This window comes from Oncorhynchus mykiss, chromosome 17 (genome assembly GCF_057628025.1).
Source record: "Oncorhynchus mykiss isolate SJ-2025 chromosome 17, ASM5762802v1, whole genome shotgun sequence".
Classification (NCBI taxonomy): Eukaryota; Metazoa; Chordata; class Actinopteri; order Salmoniformes; family Salmonidae; genus Oncorhynchus; species Oncorhynchus mykiss.
This window is the reverse complement of record NC_143038.1, coordinates 46050102-46074787: the sequence shown is the minus strand read 5'-3', so window position 1 is coordinate 46074787 and position 24686 is coordinate 46050102. Positions and strand designations below refer to the sequence as shown.

The 24686-nt window shown below is 41.4% G+C and overlaps 1 protein-coding gene and 1 long non-coding RNA gene across 3 annotated transcripts; one reads left to right on the top strand and one right to left on the bottom strand.

The window, feature by feature from the left end:
* Positions 1 to 93: 93 nt before the first annotated feature.
* Positions 94 to 23379, bottom strand: LOC100136666 (5'-AMP-activated protein kinase gamma-1 subunit). 2 transcript variants are annotated; one of them, NM_001124637.1, is given in 14 exon segments: positions 689 to 1530; positions 1707 to 1812; positions 2054 to 2200; positions 2343 to 2380; positions 2488 to 2653; positions 2916 to 3042; positions 3195 to 3249; positions 3340 to 3385; positions 3616 to 3674; positions 3787 to 3868; positions 3967 to 4067; positions 21039 to 21090; positions 21488 to 21614; positions 23024 to 23175. In NM_001124637.1, coding segments are annotated over 13 exon segments (993 nt in total). In that variant the 5' UTR covers positions 21491 to 21614; positions 23024 to 23175; the 3' UTR covers positions 689 to 1519.
* On the top strand, positions 7670 to 14006 carry LOC149976053 (uncharacterized). Its single transcript, XR_016487980.1, has 3 exons — positions 7670 to 7798; positions 8168 to 8229; positions 13871 to 14006. It is a non-coding gene; the product is annotated as an uncharacterized LOC149976053 (long non-coding RNA).
* Positions 23380 to 24686: the final 1307 nt, after the last annotated feature.

Here is a 24686-nt window from a genome sequence, read left to right as displayed (position 1 = left end):
CCTGCTCTTCCCACAACCTCCAGCTGACCTACAACCCTACTGCTCCACCAAATCACATTAAAAAGTACATATATAAAACTAATTACAGGAAACTGCAGAAAAACAATATTTATTGCTCATGCATTAAATTACAATTCACATTAGGAAGAAAAAAATCATTTACATACATGTACACATCTTATTCATACCTTAAAACCTGTGAGCAAAAGTCAATTTTGAAAAGTTGGAAATGTACTGATTCAATGGCCCAAGAAAGTCCCTTTCATACATGGTTTGCCCTCTGGGAACGTGAAAAGGAAAGTACAGGTAGTAATGAAAGGCTAAAATGGAATCCTATAAGGTAATGGAATAAAGTCACGGCAAAAAAGGGACTGTCCAAAATGTCAACTGCTTCACCGAATTACCCCTAACACAATCAGGATGAATATCTCAGGAGCACTCGGATACATCCAATCAGAAGACAGGCAATTGTTCACAAGTGACTGAGTCCATGATCAATCCACACACTCACTGCATGTTGTTGAAAACTTTCAAAAAATAATTTCATCTAGCGCTAGAAGGATTGAGGATCACCGCTAAACAAACCCTAAAAACAGACTCGTGTTACTGCCATAAAAATGTCTCCAGTCTTCTGGGTTTGACAATGTGTGTGTCAAATCAAACAAGGACACACTGAGCAAAATCATAACACTCCAATTCACATGACACTTTACAAACTGAAGAGAGAATAAGAAAAAAATTGTGAAATGTACGCTATGCCAAATAGCAAATCAGAAACAACTCGTTTACTACATAAGTCAGTGGTTGTGCATCGATATTAGAAATAAAATTAATTACAGCTACAGCAGTGCCAACTCGGACATTCCAGACTTCACCTACTGTAACCAAAACAGCCGAGTTGCTGTGGTAGCTTCCAGTACTAATATATATTGTTCCACTGTGACATACATGATCTTTTTGATCCATGATTGGCTTGTTGTGCTTTATAGACTCCAACCCTATAAGGATGATGGGGGAAAAGGAATGCTGCTCAGTTAAGGGACAGGGTGGAAAGTTTCTGACTCCTCTCTCCAGTGTCTACAGACCAAATGGGAGAGAACGGGTAGGGAATGGATCTGTCTGAGAAATGGATAATTGATCCCCTTCACATAACTAGACATCATTCCTTCACTGTATCGGTCCATCACCTGCGCCAATAGAGGGACACTAGGTTGTGTTGGGCCGCTCAGAGTGGACAATGGACATACAGCTCCACTCCATTGGCCGCTTCTTGTTTGTTTTTGGCTTGGTTTAAAGTGTCCCTATGTGTCTATATTGCTGAATTGAGAAAGTCAATGGGATTCACATTTTTGTGCAGAGAGATCCTCATGTTCAAGACGTACATTTGTACAGGAGGGGTTGTTGACAGATTCCTATCTTTCCCTCTCCCACGGCACTCCTATTTCTTCCTCTCCTTCAGGATCATCCTCCTCTCTATTTATCCTCATCTTTTTGGAGGAGGCTTCCCTTAATCACTCCTTCAAGCAGTTCCTGAAATACAAACACCAGATAAATCACTTTATTTCACCTTAAACTATTTCATTCCTTTAAAACCACAAAACAATTTTAAAACATTGCTTCCCAGGGACTGAGTTGAAACTTAATGACATTCACATCGTTTTCATTTGATTAATCAAGGTCAGTGCATAGCGCAGGTTTGTGTTTACCCTTGTCTCCGTCTCCATTAGTGAGCACCAGTGCCTGGAGGATGTCTGAGAGAGAGACAATACCCTTCACCACCTCCTGCTCATCAACCACCACCAGCCTGTGCACCTGAGAGAGCGGAGACAAATCATAGGTTACACAAACTAAAGGCTTTAGCAGTTGTTCCACCTTCAAGTAAGGTGATGTTGACTTAGCAATGGCAAGGTTAGATCTCGGCACCGGTGTATATATTACATTATGATTGTGTGTACTACTTGTATTGACCTTGACAAACTCCCAAGAAACTGTTTAAATTGTGGACCCAAACAGTAATAGAATGTGTATACACAGGCGTCTCTGTCTCTCTCACCTCTGCCTCTACCAGTCTGTTTATGATGGACTCCAGTGTGTCGTGTGTGTTGCAGGTGAGCACTCCCTCAAAATACTGAGAGCGGTGCTGCAGGGCTTTGGTCACAGTCACATCCAGGTTGTTGTACGTCTTCTCTGCAGCTAGGTTCTGTGTGGGGGACATTATTACTTCTATATGCTGCTTGTTTTCAGTACTCTTTGCCTGTCTCTCAAACACCCACAATGAGCTAAAACGATATTTTCTGCTGATCAGTGACTATACTGTTTAAATACAGCTGTCCAGTACTTACAATGACATCAAATTTGGAGTAAATGTCCACCACTCGTCCTGTGTGTTGAGAGAGAAAGACATGAGCACATGAGTACTACATACCATATCAGGGTCAGAAGTCATATTTAACCCTTCATTCAACAAACTGTCCCCCCCTTACTTACCATTGTCATCGACGACAGGCAGGGCAGACACTCTCTGCTCCACGAAGATGCCCAGTGCTGTGTAAAGAGGTGTGTCAGAACGCACCACTGCAATCTTATGGAATGTTCCGATGCCCAGTTCCTCTAGAGTCTGGCCTAAGAAAGCAGGTTTCGGCATCTCCGATATCTGGGAATAACACAAGGTTACACTAATGTAAGTGGCTTGAAAAAAAATCACACAAATTAAACACAGTATATTACCTCACCACAATCAATAAACATTGGGGTGTGGATTTCATTAACAAGGCCTACAGACCTAGAACTGCTCGTCTTAACTTCTCTCCTGCCGAGAAAGCAACCTTGAGATGTCAAAGAACAGCGGGTGATAAAACGTGGTGAGAGAGATGAACGGGGAGAGCGTGAGAAAGAGGATCACAAAAGAGACTCACAAAGAGCTTGAGGAACTTGAGGATCCTCTTGTGAGTGAGGATGTAGAGGGTGTTCCCTGTCAGAGGGTCGATCACAGGCAGTCTGTGGATCTTATTCTTCAGCAGAGACGACACGGCGTCATACAGACTGAAACAGGGAAGGAGAAAGGGGAAATTAAAATACCTTTGTGACCATATCAGGGCCCTTTCAGACAAACAGTGCCAGTCAGTAACTGAATTGAGCTCTGGCTACTTGGACCAACTGTCCAGTGACAACCCTCACCATGGCAGTAGACCTACCTTTCATTGGGGGATATGCTGACTAGGGGCTTGAAGGAGTCTTGAAGGTAGACTTCTATGATGAAGGAGAACAGAATAGGCACTAGTTAGCCTTATGCCAGTAGATGATCTGTCATTAATTATTACAGTTACTAAATGCCCTTACCTCTCCACGTCTCTATCTTGTGCTCCTCCAGCTCATATATCTGTACCTGAAACATTAAAACAGGTGAAAATGCTGACTAACAGAGCAAGGGTAGTGAGAGGCATGAAGGTCAACTGTTCATTAGATATGATGTAAGTGCTGCAAATCACTTGTCGCACCTTTCCAACCTCCACCACCACTGATATGATTCAAATGTGAAATTGAGATAGGGAACGCTATAAACATTAAAACATAGAAACAGTGGAAGACGAGGGCAGCCTGAAAGCTAGGCCTTACCAAAGGAGACTTGTAGTAGCGATGGAGGATGTTGATGAAGTCTGTGATGGTCAGCATGCCTGCAGTGAGAGATCAGCAGGAGAACAGAGTCAACTCCACTCGTTGTGCATTATTAAAAATAAAATACAAAAAATAAAAAACACCCAGGCAACAATGGACTGTCTTTCTCACCTACAAAACACTGCTTCTTACAGTCCCAGAGTGGTGCTGCTCTCACCCCATTGGACACCAGAGCGAAAAATGCCTTCTTTACCTACGGAGAGATGAACCAAGTTATACACAAACACAAAGCAGCGTCTTGGGTCTAGATTAATTTGACAGGAAAGAGTTCAAATCAGGATGTGGTCTTGCCTGCAGTGAAGTATCGAACACCACCAACTTGGAGCTGGTAGGGACCAAGTCATAGCACCGATGAGACTTCATAAACCGGGTGTAGACATTATAATCCGAGTCTGAGGAGAATGAGGACAAGAGGGAAACGGGTTCAATTTACTGTGCATTCATTATATACATTTCAATTGTCATATTTTTTTTTTAGAGCTGCCTCAATAGATTCCAACATTTGTCACATTACACTTTGAGGCTTCCTTCCTACACAGGCAACATAATACTTTTTACAAACTCAAGTAAATATATTTTTTTTTTAAATCATAAAAAAAGAGCAATCCACTCAAAACCAATAATTGCTATCATTTACATTCCTGAATAACTAATATATGAGAACAACATTTTTGGTGAACATAGGTTTTATTTTGTCGTTATAATACAATTGAGGGCAACTTGAGAATCGTTGTGGATATCTATTGCAGCTAAATCTACTACTAAACACACAATGCAGTGCTCTCTCTCTGGTCAAGCTGGAAAGCTAACAGCTACACACATGAAAATGTTTTTGGAGCCCCTGGTTTAGACCACGTTTCCCTCGTGAGTGGGTGTTGCCTTGGCAACGACACTCACAAACACATAGTACAAGGAGGACTAGTCTGGGTACCAGTCTTTTTTAGCCTTTAAGCAATTTCAACGTTCAATATGCAGCCGGATGTCCGGCGCAGTTGCTGATTGGTAGTTGGAGAGTTGGAAAATGCAGTGCAGCAATGGTAACTGTGTGTATTACTCTCATCCCTCCATCCCAGAAATTATTTCCCCATATGAGATTCTACCCTATGACAAATAATGTCATAGGGTAGAATTAAATCCTTTAAATCATATATCTTTGGACAGAGGTCAGTCACCTTTTTAGGATATTCAGGTCAACAGAACCCTGACCTTTGACCTCTAGGGTACATATCAGAATTGCCTGTATAGATTATTTTAAAAAGAAAACCCTGATACATTTTAATCTTTGTTTGACACGTGGTTCTTCTGAAAGGTCACAAAATTGCCTACATACAGTGCCTTCATAAAGTATTTAAGAACCCTCCCCCTCGACTTTTTCCACACTGTTACGTTATAGCCTTATTCTAAATTTGATAACGTTTCCCCCCCACCCCCATCAATACACACAATACCCCATAATGACGAAGCGAAAACAGGTTTAGAAATTTTAGATGATATTTTGGTTATTTAAAAAAAAAAAAAAAACTTTACATAAGTAATCAGACCCTTTACTCAGTACTTTGTTGAAGCACCTTTGGCTGTGATTACAGTACTAACTATTTAGCAGTTTAAGGCTGGGGGGGGGGGGGCTGTTCAGGGTCCTGTTGGTTCATCTGTACTGTTTGGGCCTGAATGCCTTTTGCCTCCCGACTCAGTGAATTAGAAATTGAAGTAATGATGGCTGTTCTGATGTTAAGAAGCTCTTTTCGGTGGCGGAAACATTAGGTACAAAAAAACTAAGATCATCGCTAAAAATACACAAAAACAGCACAATTGGTCAGGAGCCCGTAAAATGGACGCTGTTCCTTCCAGCTGACATCCCATGACCATATCCATTCTACATGTTTGAAGTTGAAATATTGCACCTATTGATCAGGACATCTTTAGAAAATCAGCGATTCAGACAACCTCTTGGGCATATTCTTACCACAATTTTGTGGATAATGTAACATCTTTATATCTGGCACATTTAGTTGAATATTCAACATCACTATGAACATTTTAAGATATTATTGGGCAAACTACAATTGTATTTCATTCAGCTATGGTTATGCCAAAATTGATCTAATTTTCAATTCCCCATTGAGTTGTTTGAAGGCCATATTGGAAAAAGTATTCTGTGGGGTTAATTTGTGAATCCTGTGATGGCCCTTTATCTACAAACCATTTTAAAACCCTGTTCTAGCTGTGTGTGCAATGTGGTGCCTCTATCAACAAAGTCACAATCCAAAAACATAGCTGAACCACTAAATAGAATTCTATAGCCTCACTAACACCTACAGGGTCATTGCGTTTTGGTACACCAGAAATACATTAATTTCCAATGGAACCATGCGTTTGCCTTGCAGCATTGCATTGCAGAGGCAGTTGCAGTGTTCTGTGTGGCGCATACGCTGGATTTATCGAACGTATTCAAATGGTATGTGTACACGGCTTGACAGAAATGGTGGCATATGGTGAATGATGAACTTTTGTAACACATCCAGATGATGCTGTGTACCATTTTGAGCAATGGCGCTGTAGGTGTGATTGAGGTGTAAGCTAAGCTTCCACATTCTAATGTCAATGGCACAATATGGGCTGTGTTTAAACAATAGTTGTAGCAGGTGCTTTCAAAAAGTTAGTTAAATTATACTTTTTTTTAAAGTAATTTCATGACCTTTCAGAACCACTTGTCAAAAAGATAAAAATGGAAACCCAGATACATTTTAAAGTGATTTACACAGTAATTTTGATTTGTACCCTAGAGATCAAATATCAAGGTTATGTTGACCTGAACATTCCAAAAATGTGTCTGATGGACAGATGTGAATCTAAGTTTTCCATTGATATATTATTAAAAGAGTATAGATGCGGTAAAGAAGTCAGCACGTGGGGGAATGACCCCGAGTCTCTTCATTGCCTCAAAGAAAAATGTGCCTACCTTAAGGCTAGAAATCGGAGTAAAATACTTGTATGGATGTCAAGCACAAATAGGGTTGCACATTTTGGGGATTATTCAGAGGTGGAAACTTTGCGTGGGAATATAAGGGAATTAACGGAAATATGCAAATTAATACCATTTAAAATGTAGATGTTTTTTTGCATTGGATATATTTACCATATCATATGGAGACAGAAACAAACCTTTAACCTTATGATGAATAGACAATTGCAAATAATTAAATCCTTCCAATAGAAATAAAACAATTTAGTTACGAATTGAACTTTAATGAAATGAGTTGACTATTCACATGTGATGATTGCATGGAACAACAAAAGGGAATATGGAATGATCCCAACGATCCATCGCATTTTCAACATAAACTCAACAAAAAAAGAAGTCCCTTTTTCAGGACCCTGTCTTAACCAGTTAGAGCTCTAGGGGCGCTATTTCATTTTTGGATAAAAAACGTTCCCGTTTTAAGCGCGATATTTTGTCACGAAAAGATGCTCGACTATGCATATTCTTGACAGTTTTGGAAAGAAAACACTCTGAAGTTTCAGAATCTGCAAAGATTTTGTCTGTAAGTGCCCCAGAACTCATTCTACAGGCAAAACCAAGATGATGCATCACCCAGGAATTAGCAGAATTTCTGAAGCTCTGTTTTCCATTCTCTCCTTATATGGCTGTGATTGCGCAACGAATGAGCCTACACTTTCTGTCGTTAGCCCAAGGTCTTAGCAGCATTGTGACGTATTTGTAGGCATATCATTGGAAGATTGACCATAAGAGACTACATTTTCCAAGTGTCCGCCTGGTGTCCTGCGTCGAATTCGGTGCGCAATTGCCAGCTGCTTCCACTTTACCATTTGATTCAGGGGAGAAAGCATGTGTCCAAGAACGATGTATCAATGAAGAGATATGTGAAAAACACCTTGATGATTGATTCTAAACAACGTTTGCCATGTTTTCAATCGATATTATGGAGTTAATTTGGAAAAAAGTTTGCGTTTTGAGGACTGAATTTATGGATTTTTTTTGGTAGCCAAATGTGATGTATAAAACGGAGCTATTTCTAATACACAAGGAATCTTTTTGGAAAAACTGAGCATCTGCTATCTAACTGAGAGTATCCTCATTGAAAACATCAGAAGTTCTTCAAAGGTAAATGATTTTTATTTGAAGGCTTTTATGTTTTTGTTAATGTTGCGTGCTGGATGCTAACGCTAATGCTAACGCTAAATGCTAACGCGAAATGCTAACTCTAGCTAGCTACTTTTACACAAATTATTGTTTTCCTATGGTTGAGAAGCATATTTTGAAAATCTGAGATGACAGTGTTGTTTACAAAAGGCTAAGCTTGAGAGATGGCATATTTATTTCATTTCATTTGCGATTTTCATAAATAGTTAACGTTGTGTTATGCTAATGAGCTTGCTGATAGATTTACACAATCCTGGATACAGGGGTTTTTTCATAGCTAAACGTGACGCAGAAAACGGAGCGATTTGTCCTAAACAAATAATCTTTCAGGAAAAACTGAACATTTGCTATCTGAGAGTCTCCTCATTGAAAACATCTGAAGTTCTTCAAAGGTAAATGATTTTTTTGAATGCTTTTCTGTTTTTTTGTGTAAATGTTGCCAGCTGAATGCTAATGCTAAATGCTACGTTAGCCATCAATACTGTTACCAAATGCTTGTTTTGCAATGGTTGAGAAGCATATTTTGAAAATCTGAGATGACAGTGTTGTTAACAAAAGGCTAAGCTTGAGAGCTAGCATATTTATTTCATTTCATTTGCGATTTTCATGAATAGTTAACGTTGCGTTATGGTAATGAGCTTGAGTCTGTATTCACGAACCCGGATCCGGGATGGGGAGATCAGAAAGGTTAAATATAATTCGTAAAAATCCAAATAACTTCACAGATCTTTATTGTAAAGGGTTTAAACCCTGTTTCCCATGCTTGTTCAATGAACCATAAACAATTAATGAACATGCACCTGTGGAACAGTCATTAAGACACTAACAGCTTACAGACGGAAGGCAATTAAGGTCACAGTTATGGAAGCTTAGGACACTAAAGAGGGCTTTCTACAGACTCTGAAAAACATCAAAAGAAAGACGCCCAGCGTCCCTGCTCATCTGCGTGAACATGCCTTAGGCATGCCACAAGGAGGCATGAGGACTGCAGATGTAGCCAGGGCAATAAATTGCAATGTCTGTACTGTGAGACGCTTAAGACAGCGCTACAGGGAGACAGGACGTACAGCTGATTGTCCTCGCAGTGGCAGACCACATGTAACAACACCTGCGGGACAGGTACAAGACGGCAACAACAACTGCCCGAGTTACACCAGGAACACACAATCCCTCCATCAGTGTTCAGACTGTCCGCAAAAGGCTGAGAGAGGCTGGACAGAGCTTGTCGGACTGTTGTAAGGCACGTTCTCCCAAGACATCACTGGCAACAAAGTCGCCTATGGGCACAAACCCACCGTCGCTGGACCAAACAGGACTGGCAAAAAGTGATCTTCACTGACGAGTCACGGTTGTCTCACCAGGGGTGGCGGTCGGATTCGAGTTTATCGTTGAAGTAATTACAGGCCTGTACTCTGGAGCGGGATCGATTTGGAGGTGGAGGGCCCATCATGGTCTGGGGCGGTGTGTCACAGCATCATCGGACTCAGCTTGTTGTCATTGCAGGCAATCTCAACGCTGTGCGCTTCAGGGAAGACATCCTCCTCCCTCATGTGGTAACCTTCCTGCAGGCTCATCCTGACATGACCCTCCAGCATGATAATGCCACCAGCCATACTGCTCGTTCTGTGCGTGATTTCCTGCAATACAGGAATGTCAGTGTTTTTGCTCAGTTTACAGCTGTAAAATGATAGTCTAGAAACTAAAGTTTTGGTTGTCTTCCATGTCTTCTCCCTGGACCTCCTCAATATCCACCTCTTGAACATCAGACTGAGGCTTCATCTTCACGGTCACTTTCTAATCTAGTTAAGGATGGCTTGTTGTCAGGCTCAAAAAGCCTCATATTTGCCCGGATGGTCACCAATTTTTCAATCCTTGTATTGGTCAGCCTGTTGCGTGCTTTGGTGTGTGTGTGTGTTCCCAAATAAGGACCAGTTGCGCTCTTAGGTGGATCATGTTGGTGGAATTTGGAGGATGATGAGGCAACAAGGGAAAGAGCCTCAGATCCACAAAGTCCCTTCCACCAGGTGGCTGATGAGATATGTTGGCACGACTGCCATATTGCATCTCCATCCCAAAGCCCTTGCTTGGAAGTGTACTTGGCCAGACTACCAGTAAGTGTACTTGGCCAGACACGGTAGTGACGACACCATAGGCCTTCTGTGGTCCAAGGTTATTGATGACCGCCTTCAGCTCATCTGCAATGTAGAGACAGGTGTGTCTGTTGTCCCTTGTGTCTGTGCGCTTGTAGAATACTGGTTGAGGGGTGGAGATGTAGTTAACTATTCCTTGGCCACGAACATTCGACCACCCATCAGTGATGATTGCAATACAGTCTTGCTTGACCTTCACTTGAACTCTGCATCCAGCAAATGAGTAGATAAAGCATGTGTGATTGGAGGGGTGTATGCTGGGCGGAGAACATTCAGAAATCTCTTCCAATATACATTGCCTGTGAGCATCAGAGGTGAACCAGTTGCATACACAGCTCGAGCAAGTCGTTCATCAGCATTTCTCTGACTATGTCTGATTCCAGGAGGACCATGTGCTGTTGCTATCGATAAGGTGTCTGATTCATCATTTCCACCTCAAATAGACGTAAAGGGACTTTTGTCAGAGGTTGCATGTTGTGAGCGGTGAGGGAACTTTATGCACTTGGCCAGATGATTCTGCATCTTTGTTGATTTTTTGACATACGATTTGGCACTGTATTTGCAAATGTACACAGCTTTTCCTTCTACATTAACTGCAGTGAAATGTCTTCACACATCAAATAGTGCCTGTGACATCTTCTTGTAAAGATTTTTTTTAAATTAGTTAAAAAAAGAAATAAAATTCCATGTACAGATAAATAGTTAAGCAGTTAGATTAAACAACTCATTTGTAAGATACATGTTTTAAAATGAAATGTACAGAAACGTGAATTAACACTCAGCAGGCTCAAGCAAGCTAAAAACCCAAATGGTAGCAAAAACTAACTAGCAGAAATTGTTAACAAGTTAGAAATTATTTAAACACACTTTGCTGTAGGCTATTTACAAGTTAACAAAATAATAATTTATGTCATTAAATATATTCACCCCATCCAGTATTGTAATCAAAATGTACCTGAAAGCATGTAGTCCTAGGCTCAGACAGTGTAGTAGTGTGGGCTCAATAGCATCTCATTAGTGTGCAAGATCTTGAGAATCAGCTGTACGTGATGGAAGTGCATGCAGAGGGTTGATTCTATTGAACTAAACTAAAATATGCCACAAGACCTAGAATTGCCTTGTGTATCCCACAAAAAAAGGTTCGCTGTTATGCTAACTTTTTTGATGAATTTAAGCAAAATTCCCGTGCTTAACCTTTTGCGTGTAGGGGGCAATATTTTCGTTTTTGGCAAAAAAAAAAAATTCTCAGCCCCAGAAACTAGAATATGCATATAATTGTCAGATTATGATAGAAAACACTCTAAAGTTTCCAAAACTGTAAAAATATTGTCTGTGAGTATAACAGAACTGATATTGCAGGTGAAAACCTGAGGAAAATCCAATCAGGAAGTGCCTCTTATTTTGAAACCCTTCTGTTCCTATGCATGCCTATCCTCCATTTAAAGGGATATCAACCAGATTCCTTTTTCTATGGCTTCCCTAAGGTGTCAACAGTCATTAGACATAGTTTCAGGCTTTTATTTTGAAAAATTAGCGTGAAAGATCACATTGCGTAAGTGGATCAGTGGGGGCTCTCAGAATGAGTTTTGCCCTACAGAGTACAGCGGCCATTGTTCCACCCGGTGTTATGGAAAACCCTCACACTCGGTTGATATATTATCGAATATATATTTAAAAAAACAACTTGAGGAATGATTATAAAAAACATTTTACATGTTTCTGTGGACATTATGGAGACTATTTGGAATTTCCGTCTGCGTTGTCGTGACCGCTCTTTCCTGTGGATTTCTGAACATAACGCGACAAACAAACAGAGGTATTTTGGGTATAAAAAATAATCTTTATGGAACAAAAGGAACATTTGTTGTGTAACTGGGAGTCTCGTGAGTGAAAACATCCAAAGATCAAAGGTAAACGGTTAATTTGATTGCTTTTCTGATTTGTGACCAAGCTTCCTGATGCTAAGTGTACATAATGCTATGCTAGGCTATCGATAAACTTACACAAAGGCTTGCATTCTTTCGCTGTTTAGCATAATTTCAAAATCTGAGACAACAGGTGGATTAACAAAAGGCTAAACTGTGTTTTGCAATATTGCACTTGTGATTTCATGAATATGAATATTTTTTTAGTAATATTATTTGACTGTGGTGCTATGCTATTCAGCGGTTGCTGATGAAAATGATCCCCCGACAGGGATGGGTAGCGTCAAGAAGTTAACATCCCGTTCTTAGCTTTCCATGGAAAATTTCCAGAAATTTAACAGAAAGTTTACGACCCTTTGCAACCCTAACACATGTTCATGTCATTGTTACCAATCAACTGCATTAAATTTAAAAACTGACTAGCACCACCGATTTCTGTATGCTAGCTATGCTAACCAGCTTATACGAACGGGAGTTAGCATTTAGCAGTTACTTCTAAACCTGAAAGGGGACAACTTCTACATGTTCAGCAGTGAAAATAGCCAAATCGGACTTAAGTAACCACATTGTGAGCCTGTTACAATACATAAATCATGATGGACTTTGCGAATATCCACTTTTTTGAATATGCACCAATCAATGAAACATTCCATTGACTACTTTGCTGCAACTATACGTGAGCAAGAACATGTTGTATACTGACATTGGGACTTTACACTATGATAAAAAATTGTTACAAATAAACATTGGCGGGAGGAACAAAACAGTGATAACACAGAAAGCTACCATTGCTGCACTGCTCTGACATTTTCCAACTCTAGGGACATAGACCTTGAAAAACAACAGACATCGTTGGCCCAAGTGAGCCCGACGGCCCAAATTTGGGGGGCTCGCTCATGGACTATAGCGGTCGCCTAAATGCACTGGAGTAGGCTAGGTCTAATATATAGTATAGTGCCTTCAGCAAGAATTCATAACCCTTGACTTATGCACATTGTTGTGTTAGACTGAAATAAAAAAATGCTGACTAAATACTTCTCACCCCAATCTACACACAATACCCCATAATGACAAAGTGAAAACATGACATTTTTAAAATTTTATTAAAAATGAAACACAGAAATATGTCATTTACATTAAGAAAAAAATAAATAAACTGTCTATTTAAGGTCCCACAGTTGATACCCACATACCTACACGTACGCTACGGTCACAAGATGCAGGCCTCCTAATTGTCCCTAGAATTTCCAAGCAAACAGCTGGAGGCAGGGCTTTCTCCTATAGAGCTCAATTTTTTATGGAACGGTCTGCTTACCCATGTAGGCAACCTTTAAGCCTTTACTGAAAACTCATCTCTTCAGTGAGTCATATGATTGAGTGTAGTCTGGCCCATGAGTGTGAAGGTGAACGGAAAGGCTCTGGAGCAACGAACCGCCCTTGCTGTCTCTGCCTGGCCGGTTCCCCTCTTTCCACTGGGATTCTCTGCCTCTAACCCTATTACAGGGGCTGAGTCACTGGCTTACTGGTGCTCTTTCATGCCGTCCCTAGGAGGGGTGCGTCACTTGAGTGGGTTGAGTCACTGATGTGATCTTCCTGTCTGGGTTGGCGCCCCCCCTGTGGGTTGTGCCGTGGCGGAGATCTTTGTGGGCTATACTCGGCCTTGTCTCAGGATGGTAAGTTGGTGGTTGAAGATATCCCTCTAGTGGTGTGGGGGCTGTGCTTTGGAAAAGTGGGTGGGGTTATATCCTTCCTGTTTGGCCATGTCCGGGGGTATCATCGGATGGGGCCACAGTGTCTCCTGACCCCTCCAGTCTCAGCCTCCAGTATTTATGCTGCAGTAGTTTGTGTCGGGGGGCTAGGGTCAGTTTGTTATATCTGGAGTACTTCTCCTGTCCTATCCGGTGTCCTGTGTGAATTTAAGTATGCTCTCTCTAATTCTCTCTTTCTCTCTCTCGGAGGACCTGAGCCCTAGGACCATGTCTCAGGACTACCTGGCATGATGACTCCTTGCTGTCCCCGTCCACCTGGCCGTGCTGCTGCTCCAGTTTCAACTGTTCTGCCTGCGGCTATGGAATCCTGACCTGTTCACCGGACGTGCTACCTGTCCCAGACCTATTATTTGACCATGCTGGTCATTTATGAACACTTGGCCATGTTCTGTTATAATCTCCACCCGGCGCAGCCAGAAGAGGACTGGCCACTCCTCATAGCCTGGTTCCTCTCTAGGTTTCGGCCTTTCTAGGGAGTTTTTCCTAGCCAACGTGCTTCAACACTGCATTGCTTGCTGTTTGGGGTTTTAGGCTGGGTTTCTGTACAGCACTTTGAGATATCAGCTGATGTATATTTTTGACAATGCATGTCAATATACAGGGGCTCCCAAATGGCGCAGCGGTCTAAGGTACTGCATCTCAGTGCTAGAGGCGTCACTACAGACCCTCAACAGTCTCTACAGCACTTCACCAATCTGGGCTTTATGGGAAAGTCGCCAGACAGAAGCCACTCCTGAAAAAAAGGCACGACAGCACGCCTGGAGTATGCAAAAAGGAACATGGATGACTGAGCATAAGGCAAAATATTCTGTGGTCTGATGACAAATGTAACTGTATAGTCTGAATGCAACGCACTATGTCTGGAAAAAAAACAGTCACAGCTCATCACCCATCTAACACCATCCCTATCGTGAAGCATGGTGGTGGAAGCATAATGCTATGGGGATGCTTTCCAGAGGCAGGGACTGGGAGACTGGTAAGGATAGAAGGAACAATGAATGGAGCCAAAATGTGACAGACTGGCTCAAATCGGTCTTATGTAGGAAAATTTGAAATTGTGTTCTTTACGTTGGATAACAGTAGAGACTCTGCTACAAAATGGTACAGCATTCACTACAGTTGAGGAACAATGGGAAAGTAATTCTGATTTTAAAGTTGATAAACTTGTAAACTCACTTTTGAAAAAATTGCCTTTTAATATTTTGGTACTACTATTGGAGAGACGTTCTTTGTCCTACACCCATTCGGCAACGTTCACACCCCCTTAAGGTTTAGCCCCACCCATCTCTTTAAGGGGGAATAGAGATACTAAGGGCAGGCATTTATTTCAAGTACAAAGGAAAGGACAGCAGGAAGGGACAGAAGAAGCTATTTTTACAAGATTAATGGTGGGACACTGCCAGTTGAATAAGTCCTTAAATCTGATAGGAAAGCATCCAACAGGAAAGTGTGATTATTGCCAGGAAACAGAGACCATGGAGCATGAATTGCTACAGTGTGGGCAGTATCAGAGGGAAAGAGAGAGGCTGAGATATAGTATGAGGGAGAAGGGGATAAAGGAAATGAGATTAGAAATAGTATATTGAGTATAAGATCATTAGATATAGTCTATATAATTTCTTCCCGTCTCTCCAGCTGGCGGTAATGCACCATAACGTTGGATGCCAACCGCCGATAAAGCCCACCGAAGAAGAATCTCTTTAAGGGTTGATCCAAGCATTCTGTACTAAACAGCAGCAGTCAAGCACCCAAGCTAACTTTCTAGCTACTTCCAGATACAAATCAGAGAACAGCTCACTGAACATTACTCGCCCTAGCCGAGCTGGTTAGGCTGTTATGTTATCCAGACGTTGGTGACTGCAACTGTGCTATCAGATTGTCCGTTTGTAAATTCAGAGCGTTTCGCTCTCTGGAGCATTCAGAGCGCACACTGGACGCTCTGGCCGAGGAGTAGGGTTGATCCGAGCAGTCAGAACGGCAGTCAAGCGACCAAGATAACTGGCTAACATTGGCTAGTTTCCTAGCTACTTCCAGACAAATGAGAGAACACCCCACTGACAATTTTAGTCTGTTTTCATGTTATCCAGTGTTGGTGACTAACTGCTGCTGGCAACAGTGTAATTACGCTTTGTCAAAATTAGAAACATGTAATATCTGAAAATGTAGCTAGCAAGACTGTCATTCATGGATGGACTCATCTCCTGTCGGATGCCAATGAACTATAATCCCAACTCATGACGTTACTACCCTGCAGGCAGCTAAACAACCAGGTTCAATGTTAGATAGCTAACATTAGGCTATAGCTAGCTAAGCAAACGGGTCTGAGATACGGATAATAAGATCATAAACGTAACATTAGCTAGAACTATGTAATATCTGAAAATGTAGCTAGCTAGACTATTTTACCAATATACATCATTCACGGATGGACACTTCTCCTGTCGGATGCCATGGTTTCCCTTAGTTTGAAGCTGTAATCCGGAGACAGGTGTTTTCTCCATCCCCTTAGCTATCATACTCAAATTCCACTGATTTCAAAACTGGGTCCTCCAGAAAGTGGAGAGCAACACTTATGCAGCTTTACTACACAATAAAACAAATTTAAAAGCTGCGTTAGACGGGATTACCTACAAATACTGACCAGCTCAAATAGACAGAAGCAGATAGATATATGGCACACTTCTAGGCTCGTAATTTAACAATTGTATTTGTATTTACAGGTGGCATACAAGTTTCTTATTAAGTTTGTTATTAAGGCACATGAAAGTTCACAGCGTAGGTACATGACGTAATGATGCCATGTAAAATGTTGTGCAACACAGCATTCCAAACCTAGCCCAATGTCTGCTGTGTGGAACGAGCAGTCAACAAGTCGAGCAGTCATTTGAAAGTGTGAGAACATTTCAGCGAGACAACTCAAAAGGCGAAATCCATTAATAATGCCAAAATAATGGAATTCATTGTCCTTAACAATCAACAGTTCTCTGTCGTGGGTGATGTTGGCTTTCACCGACTGGTCGAGCTCTGGTACACACTACCAAGTAGAGGTCGACCGATTAATCGGAATTGCCGATTAATTAGGGGCGATTTCAAGTTTTCATAACAATCGGAAATCTGTATTTTTGGACACCAATTTGGCCGATTTTTTTTTTTTTTTTTTTTACACCTTTATTTAATCTTTATTTAACTAGGCAAGTCAGGTAAGAACACATTCTTATTTTCAATGACGGCCTAGGAACGGTGGGTTAACTGCCTTGTTCAAAGGGAACGACAGATTTTTACCTTGTCAGCTCGGGGATTCAATCTTGCAACCTTACAGTTAACTAGTCCAACACTAACCACCTGATTACATTGCTTTACATTGTAAGCCAAGGTAAGTTGCTAGCTAGCATTAAACTTATATTATAAAAACAATCAATCAATCATTATCACTAGTTAACTACACATGGTTAATGATATTACTAGTTTATCTAGCGTGTCCTGCGTTGCATATAATCGATGCGGTGCGTATTCGTGAAAAAGGACTGTCGTTGCTCCAATGTGTACCTAACCATAAACATCCATGCCTTTCTTAAAATCAATACACAGAAGTATATATTTTTTTTAACCTGCATATTTAGCTAAAAGAAAACCAGGTTAGCAGGCAATATTAACCAGATGAAATTGCGTCACTTCTCTTGCGTTCATTGCACGCAGAGTCAGTGTATATGCAACAGTTTGGGCTGCCTAACTTGCCAGAATTTTAAGTAATTATGACATTACATTGAAGGTTGTGCAATGTAACAGGAATATTTATACTTATGGATGCCACCTGTTAGATAAAATACAGAACGGTTCCGTATTTCACAAAGAATAAACGTCTTGTTTTCGAGATGATAGTTTCCGGATTCGACCATATTAACGCCCGAAGGCTCGTATTTCTGTGTGTTATGTTATAATTAAGTTTATGATTTGATAGAGCAGTCTGACTGAGCGGTGGTAGGCACCAGCAGGCTCGTAAGCATTCATTCAAACAGCACTTTCGGGCATTTTGCCAGCAGCTCGTCACTGTGCTTCAAGGTTTGCGCTGTTTATGACTTCAAGCCTATCAACTCCCGAGATTAGGCTGGTGTAACCGATGTGAAATGGCTAGCTAGATAGCGGGGTGCGCGCTAATAGCGTTTCAAACTTCACTCGCTCTGAGACTTGGAGTGGTTGTTCCCCTTGCTTTGCATGGGTAACGCTGCTTCGAGGGTGGCTGTTGTCGATGTGTTCCTGGTTCGAGCCCAGGTAGGAGTGAGGAGAGGGATGGAAGCTATACTGTTACACTGGCAATACTAAAGTGCCTATAAGAACATCCAATAGTCAAAGGTTAATGAAATACAAAATGGTATGGAGAGAAATAGTCCTATAATTCCTATAATAACTACAACCTAAAACATCTTACCTGGGAATATTCAAGACTCGTGTTAAAAGGAACCACCAGCTTTCGTATGTTCTCATGTTCTGAGCAAGGAACTTAAACGTTAGCTTTCTTACATGGCACATATTGCACTTTTACTTTTTTCTTCAACACTTTGTTTTTGCATTATTTAAACCAAATTGAACATGTTTCATTTATTTAAGGCTAAATTGATTTTATTGATGTATTATATGAAGTTAAAATAAGTGTTCATTCAGTATTGTTGTAATTGTCATTATTACAAATAAATAAATAAAATCGGCCGATTAATCGGTATCGGCTTTTTTTGGTCTCCAATAATCGGTATCGGTGTTGAAAAATCATAGTCGGTCGACCTCTACTACCAAGTGCGCTATTTTTCAGATGTTGCCCTACTGGAGTTACACAGTAATAGCGTCACTACTATTAGCTTCACAACATACATACTATGGAACACCGTTTGGGACTGTCAAAGCTGTACAAAAAAAAGTCTGCAAATAAGCAAACACTGGTCACGAACGATGTATTTACAATACCGCGTTGGTAATAAAGCATAATTTGTTCGACCGCAACTTCTGGGGTAGCTAGCTTTGGCACCTAGCTGAACCAGCCTGAAAACAATGACCAGTAGAAACTGCAGTCATTTTCATTATTCTTAGCAATGATTTAGGAATCTTTGTGAGTAAGTACTAGCTAGGTTGCCACGTGTTGTTCACCTATTGAAATTGAACTTCATGTCATGAAAATAAATAGCCAGCCAGCTACTTAACACTGTTGCCCAAAGCTAGCTTGCATCATCTTGCTAGTGAGGCTCAACCAGACCGGGTTATGTGTTGTGAAGCTAGCCACAATAGGGATTAGGCACAACAGTGGAATTTGCAGTTTGCCTTAAATAAAGCATGTCATTGACAGTGAATAAATGAATGTTTGAATGTTAACCGCAAAGTCCACTATTGTGGCTAATCGTTATTGTGGCTAGATGGGTCCGACCACCATTAATGAAATAAGAACAGTCTTATAAATTAGGGTTATTTTAGATGATGAGACCTAGCTACAGTAAGCTAGCTAACTATAGCTACTGAAACAGATTGTTGTTTTGCTATGTTTTTGGGGAAGAACATTGCCTGCATCCATGATCTAGCCAGCTCTTTTTTTTTATTTTTACCCCTTTTTCTCCCCAATTTCGTAGTATCCAATTGTTGTAGTAGCTAATATCTTGTCTCATCGTTACAACTCCCGTACGGGCTCGGGAGAGACGAAGGTTGAAAGTCATGCGTCCTCCGATACACAACCAACCAAGCCGCTGCTTCTTTAACACAGCGCACATCCAACCCGGAAGCCAGCCGCACCAATGCGCCGGAGGAAACACCGTGCACCTGGCCACCTTGGCTAGCGTACACTGCGCCCAGCCCGCCACAGGAGTCACAAGGACACCCCTACCGACCAAGCCCTCCCTAACCCGGGCGACGCTAGGCCAATTGTGCGTCGCCCCACGGACCTCCCGGTCGCGGCCGGTTACGACAGAGCCTGGGCGCGAACCCAGGACTCTGATGGCACAGCTGGCGCTGCAGTACAGCGTCCTTAACCACTGCGCCACCCGGGAGGCCCACGCCAGCTCTTTTTTTAATGACAACTTTACCAGCGTCATGTCATACGTATCGATGAATCGTTGCGACATATGAAATACAAGTGAGTGTAATCAATGTGTAATAACTAGATAAAAACGCAAAGGCGTTCCATAGAAATCCTGGTTGAGAATGAAACGACTGAACAAATGAAAAAAAACAGCACAGCAAGTAAGTTAAATAAATAGGTTTTGATTATGTTTTACTGGTAATGGGGACATATGTAAACGCCAACAAAGTAACTTTTTGGTCAGTGTGGTGTGTGTGTGTGTAACCTTTAACTAGACAAATCAGTTATGAACAAATTCTTATTTACAATGACGGCCTACCCCGGACAACGCTGGGCCATAGAACTCCCAATGACGGCCGGGTGTGATACAGCCTGGAATCAAACCAGGGACTGCAGTGACGCCTCTAGCACTGAGATGCAGTGCCTTAGACCGCGGCATCCACTATTTAACTGTAATAGAATGCTTAAAAAGGCAGCAAAACTTTTACATCGGTTATCGGTACTGTTTTTTTAGGCAAGGAAAATATCGGATATCGGTATCTGACAAAAAATGTTATATCGGTGCATCACTAGTTAGAATGTTTCCAATCAAATGTATTAAGTTAGAACGTTTTCCTATGAGACTAATTTGCATAAACATTGATAAATGATAGCAGTGAGGGGTTTTGAAATCCGGATCAAATCCTCTGACCTCATCAAGATTAACTTTGGCAAATGACAAGAGTGGAATGTAATAGCTGAACAGAAAAGGCAACCAGGCTAGAGGACAAGTAGTCTTGAAAACATGACCATAGACATAGTTCCTCTATGCCAAAAGAGTCCATCATTGAAACCAGACCATAGCCACTGTGTTGCCTAGGGTTGGGTTTTCAAGACTAGAGGACGAGCTGGGAGGAGGAAAAACACATTGCACGATGGTACTTGAAGGAATAAATGAGCTGAATAATTTGCTCCACTGTTTAGTTGTCAGCAAATATATACTTTGTAATGCTGATCGGCGGATAGATATGCCCATACCATCTTTTAACCGATTTGGCAATCTGGAGTGCAGGTAGTTGTTTTAAAAGCGTTATGAAATGTGATAGGGGATAACAAACAATCTCCATTGACGGGAACCTTATGACATAGCACGTCACATTTAATTTCTAGGGTGGATTATCCATTTAACAATTTCTCACCATGCATAGGATTAAGATTGCACCAGCATCCATACCCTAGCTATTTATCCTAAATGATAGCTACAGACAGCAATGAAAGGATAAATAGCTAGGCTATGCATTAAAAGTAAAATATGTTCTTTACCTTCTAGAAGTGGCTCCTTTTTACAATCCACATCATCAACAGAAAGTGGCATCTGAAAGAGGGTCAGAGTAAAGGTTCATTGATTCATTTTAACTACACTTAACACATTTATAAATGCAAGATGTAAAGTGCCAGTCCCATGTTTCATAAGCTGAAATAAAAGATCCCAGAAAAATGCACAAAAAGCTTATTTCTCTCATTTTGTGCACAAATTTATTTACAACTGTTAGTGAGCCGAAATAATCCATCCATCCATCAAGAAGCTGATTAAACAGCATTATTACACAGGTGTACCTTGTGTTGGGGACAATAAAAGGCCACTCTAAAATGTTGTTTTGTCACAACGCAATGCCACAGATGTCTCATGTTGAGGGAGTGTGCAATTGGCATTTGACTGCAGGAATGTCTACCAGTGCAGATGCCAGAGAATGTAATGTTAATTTCTCTACCATTGGCTGCCTCCAACGTTGTTTTAGAGAATTTGGCAGTACGTCCAAACAGCCTCACAACCGTAGACCATGTTTAACCACACCAGCTCAGGACCTCCACATTCGGCTTCTTCACCTGCAGGACCATCTGAGACCAGCCACCCAGACAGCGGTTTGCTGATGTCAATGTTGTGAACAGGGTCCCCCATGGTGGCAGTGGGGTTATGGTATGCGCATGTATAAGCTATGGACAATGAATACAATAGCATTTTATCGATGGCAATTTGAATACATAGATATACCGTCATGAGATCCTGAGGCCCATTGTCGTGCCACTCATCCGCCACCATCATCACAATTTCAGGAAGCTGAAAACGGCCCAGTTCTTCCATGGTCTGCATACTTACCAGACATGTCACCCATTGAGCATGTTTGGGGTGCTATGGATTGACATGTACGACAGCGTGTTCCATTTCCCGCCAATATCCAGGAACTTAGCACAGCATTGAAGATGACTGGGACAACATTACACAAGCTACAATCAACAGCCTGAGGCAAATGATGGTCACACCAGATACTGACTTGTTTTCTGATCCAGGCCCCTACCTTTTTGTGGGCATCTCTGAACAACAGATGCATATCTGTATTCACAGTCATGTTTAATCCGTAGATCAGGGGCTAATGAATTTACTTCAATTGACTGATTTCCTTATTTTAACTATAACTCCGTAAAATCTTTGCAATTGTTGCAGGTTGCGTTTATATTTGTGTTCCTTGTAATTGCTGCGAAATGCCAAGGAAATGAAATCACTTATGTTTCCTCTACAGGAACCCAGTGCTTTTTATTTTACCACCAATGTGTTAGTCGTGGCTAATCATCGCCTTCTTTATATCAGGAATATGAACTAGCGAACATACTGCTGTCTGAAAGTGGTTCAATCATGTTGGGTTTGCTATTCCTAACCCAATATGTAACAAACACGTGGGAGTCATTGCCTAACTGTCCTTGTCTCATTTAGATATAAGAACCTTTGGACAGAAAGGTAACGCGTTAGCAAACAACAGGCTTAGCTGGATCACACTAAATGAGAACTTGTTCTCAACTAGCCTACCTGGTTAAATAAAGGTGAAATAAAATAAAATAAACACTAGCTAGGATAACGTTACTAGACAGTTCAGTTCCTGCTGTCAATGTAGCGTTAGTTAACACAATAGCTACCCAACGTTAGTTCACCTAGCGAAGTAGAGTAAGATTAAAAGTTCTGGACGCTGACATAACTAGTAGGGCTTGACAATGTCAAAAGCCAACGATGGCCACCAATTTGGTATGTTAAAAGTATCCATGATGTAAACTAGTTAGCGCTAAGAAGTGAACGTTACTGACTGAAATGTGACAACGACAAGGATGCAACAAATTAACGTTAGCTAGCCACTACTAATGAGCTTGGTACGCTGACCAGTTACGAAACACTACCACAGATAACGAAGTTGAACTTGCTAGCTGTAGCTAACTAATATGTGTCCGCTTGAACGTTGCTCGAGGTGTAAACTACTTACACACTCCATTTTCCATTCACTGTCTCGTCCTTGCTTGGTCCTGTAAGGTAGCGAAGTAAACAACCAAATGTTCTTCTCACGCCGGACTTTTTCCCAAGGTATCTGTTTATTAAACTTAGCTGGACTGATAGCGTGAAATGAACGAGGAGAAAGATGCCTTGGAATGACTGGAACTCCCCCGGAAACGCGAGAGATTGCGATTGCCCCCTCTAACAGTACTTCCTTCTGATTGCGCATGACCGTGAAGAAAGGGTGATACGGGGTAAAAGGGGTAGCCTGGGTACCATTCTATTTAGCTAACATTCCATTCCTTGACACTCCTTGTCATTGCCAATGAGACTGGCCTTTTGGCAATCTTCAAATATGAACATTATATAATTAATGAGCTCGAGGAGAGCAGTGGATTTGATCCTGTTTCGATAACCCTCCCTGCTTTCATCCAATCACAATGTTTATGGAAATTAGACTGATAAGAAAACGTTCTAAATTAATTCATACATTTGATTTGAAACATTCTAACATTGGGCATTCTAATGGAATACATTTCATTGTAACATATTGGGCGTGGGGAGAACAGAGGATTTACATTTATTGCATTTTTACCACCAGCCAAAGCTCTCACCCATTCAAACATCCCCGCCAGTTTGCTGTAAGCAAGCGCAAGGTTAATTCATAGGCTGGGCTATTATTCCAGCATTCGTTTGCTATCCTATATATATGAGGCCTTGCCTAATACAGTGACTTTAGGCGACCACCACATATGCCAGCCAGAAACAAAATACATATTTTTTTGTCTGACGCACGTTTTGTGACAATGAATTTAAGTTCATTGTTATAGTTATAGTGCGTAACTATAAGTTATGCAATGCAATGCACTATAATTAAATATGCGATAAAAAAAAGTATCCTGACTAAGCCTCTTTAATGAAACCCTGGCTGTTGAAATGGGCAACAGATCGCAAAGCAGGGAATCCCCAGACTGCAGCCAAGGTGAGCCTAGGTTTTTAATAGGCCTATGGTTTTAGGAAAGGAGAAATATGATTTGCTGTGTCTGAGGTGTGCTTTGATTGATGGGTGCTTTTCGGCCAACTCCTGTACGGACTCGGGAGAGAGGTCAAAAGCTATGCGTCCTCCGAAACACGAACGCAATGCTTAATCCAGAAGCCAGCCGCACCAATGTGTACACCTGGCGACCAGGTCAGCATGCATGCGCCTGGCCCGCCACAGGAGTCACTAGAGCGCGATGAGACAAGCCTGCCAAACCCTCTCCTAACCCGGGACAATGCTGGGCCAATTGTGTGCTGCCTCATGTGTCTCCCAGTCACAGTCAGGCTGGGATCTGAACCCGGGTCTGTAGTGACGCCTCAAACACTACGATGCAGTGCCTTAGACCGCTGTGCCACTCAGGAAGCTACCGCAAATAGATTTTAACAAACAATTAGTCCCCCAACAAATGCGGCCCTCGATTGAATTCCAAAATCCCGATGTGGCCCTCGAGCCAAAAAGTTTGCCCACTCCTGTTTTAGGGTGTGTGTGAGTTTGCTAATTCTCTCTTATGTCCATTCACAAAGTCTGTCTGGACTCCATCTCCTAATAAGAGAGGAGGGATAAATATAATGAAAATGAGTTGTAAAAATATAAGCAAGTCATGTTGATCAGCAGC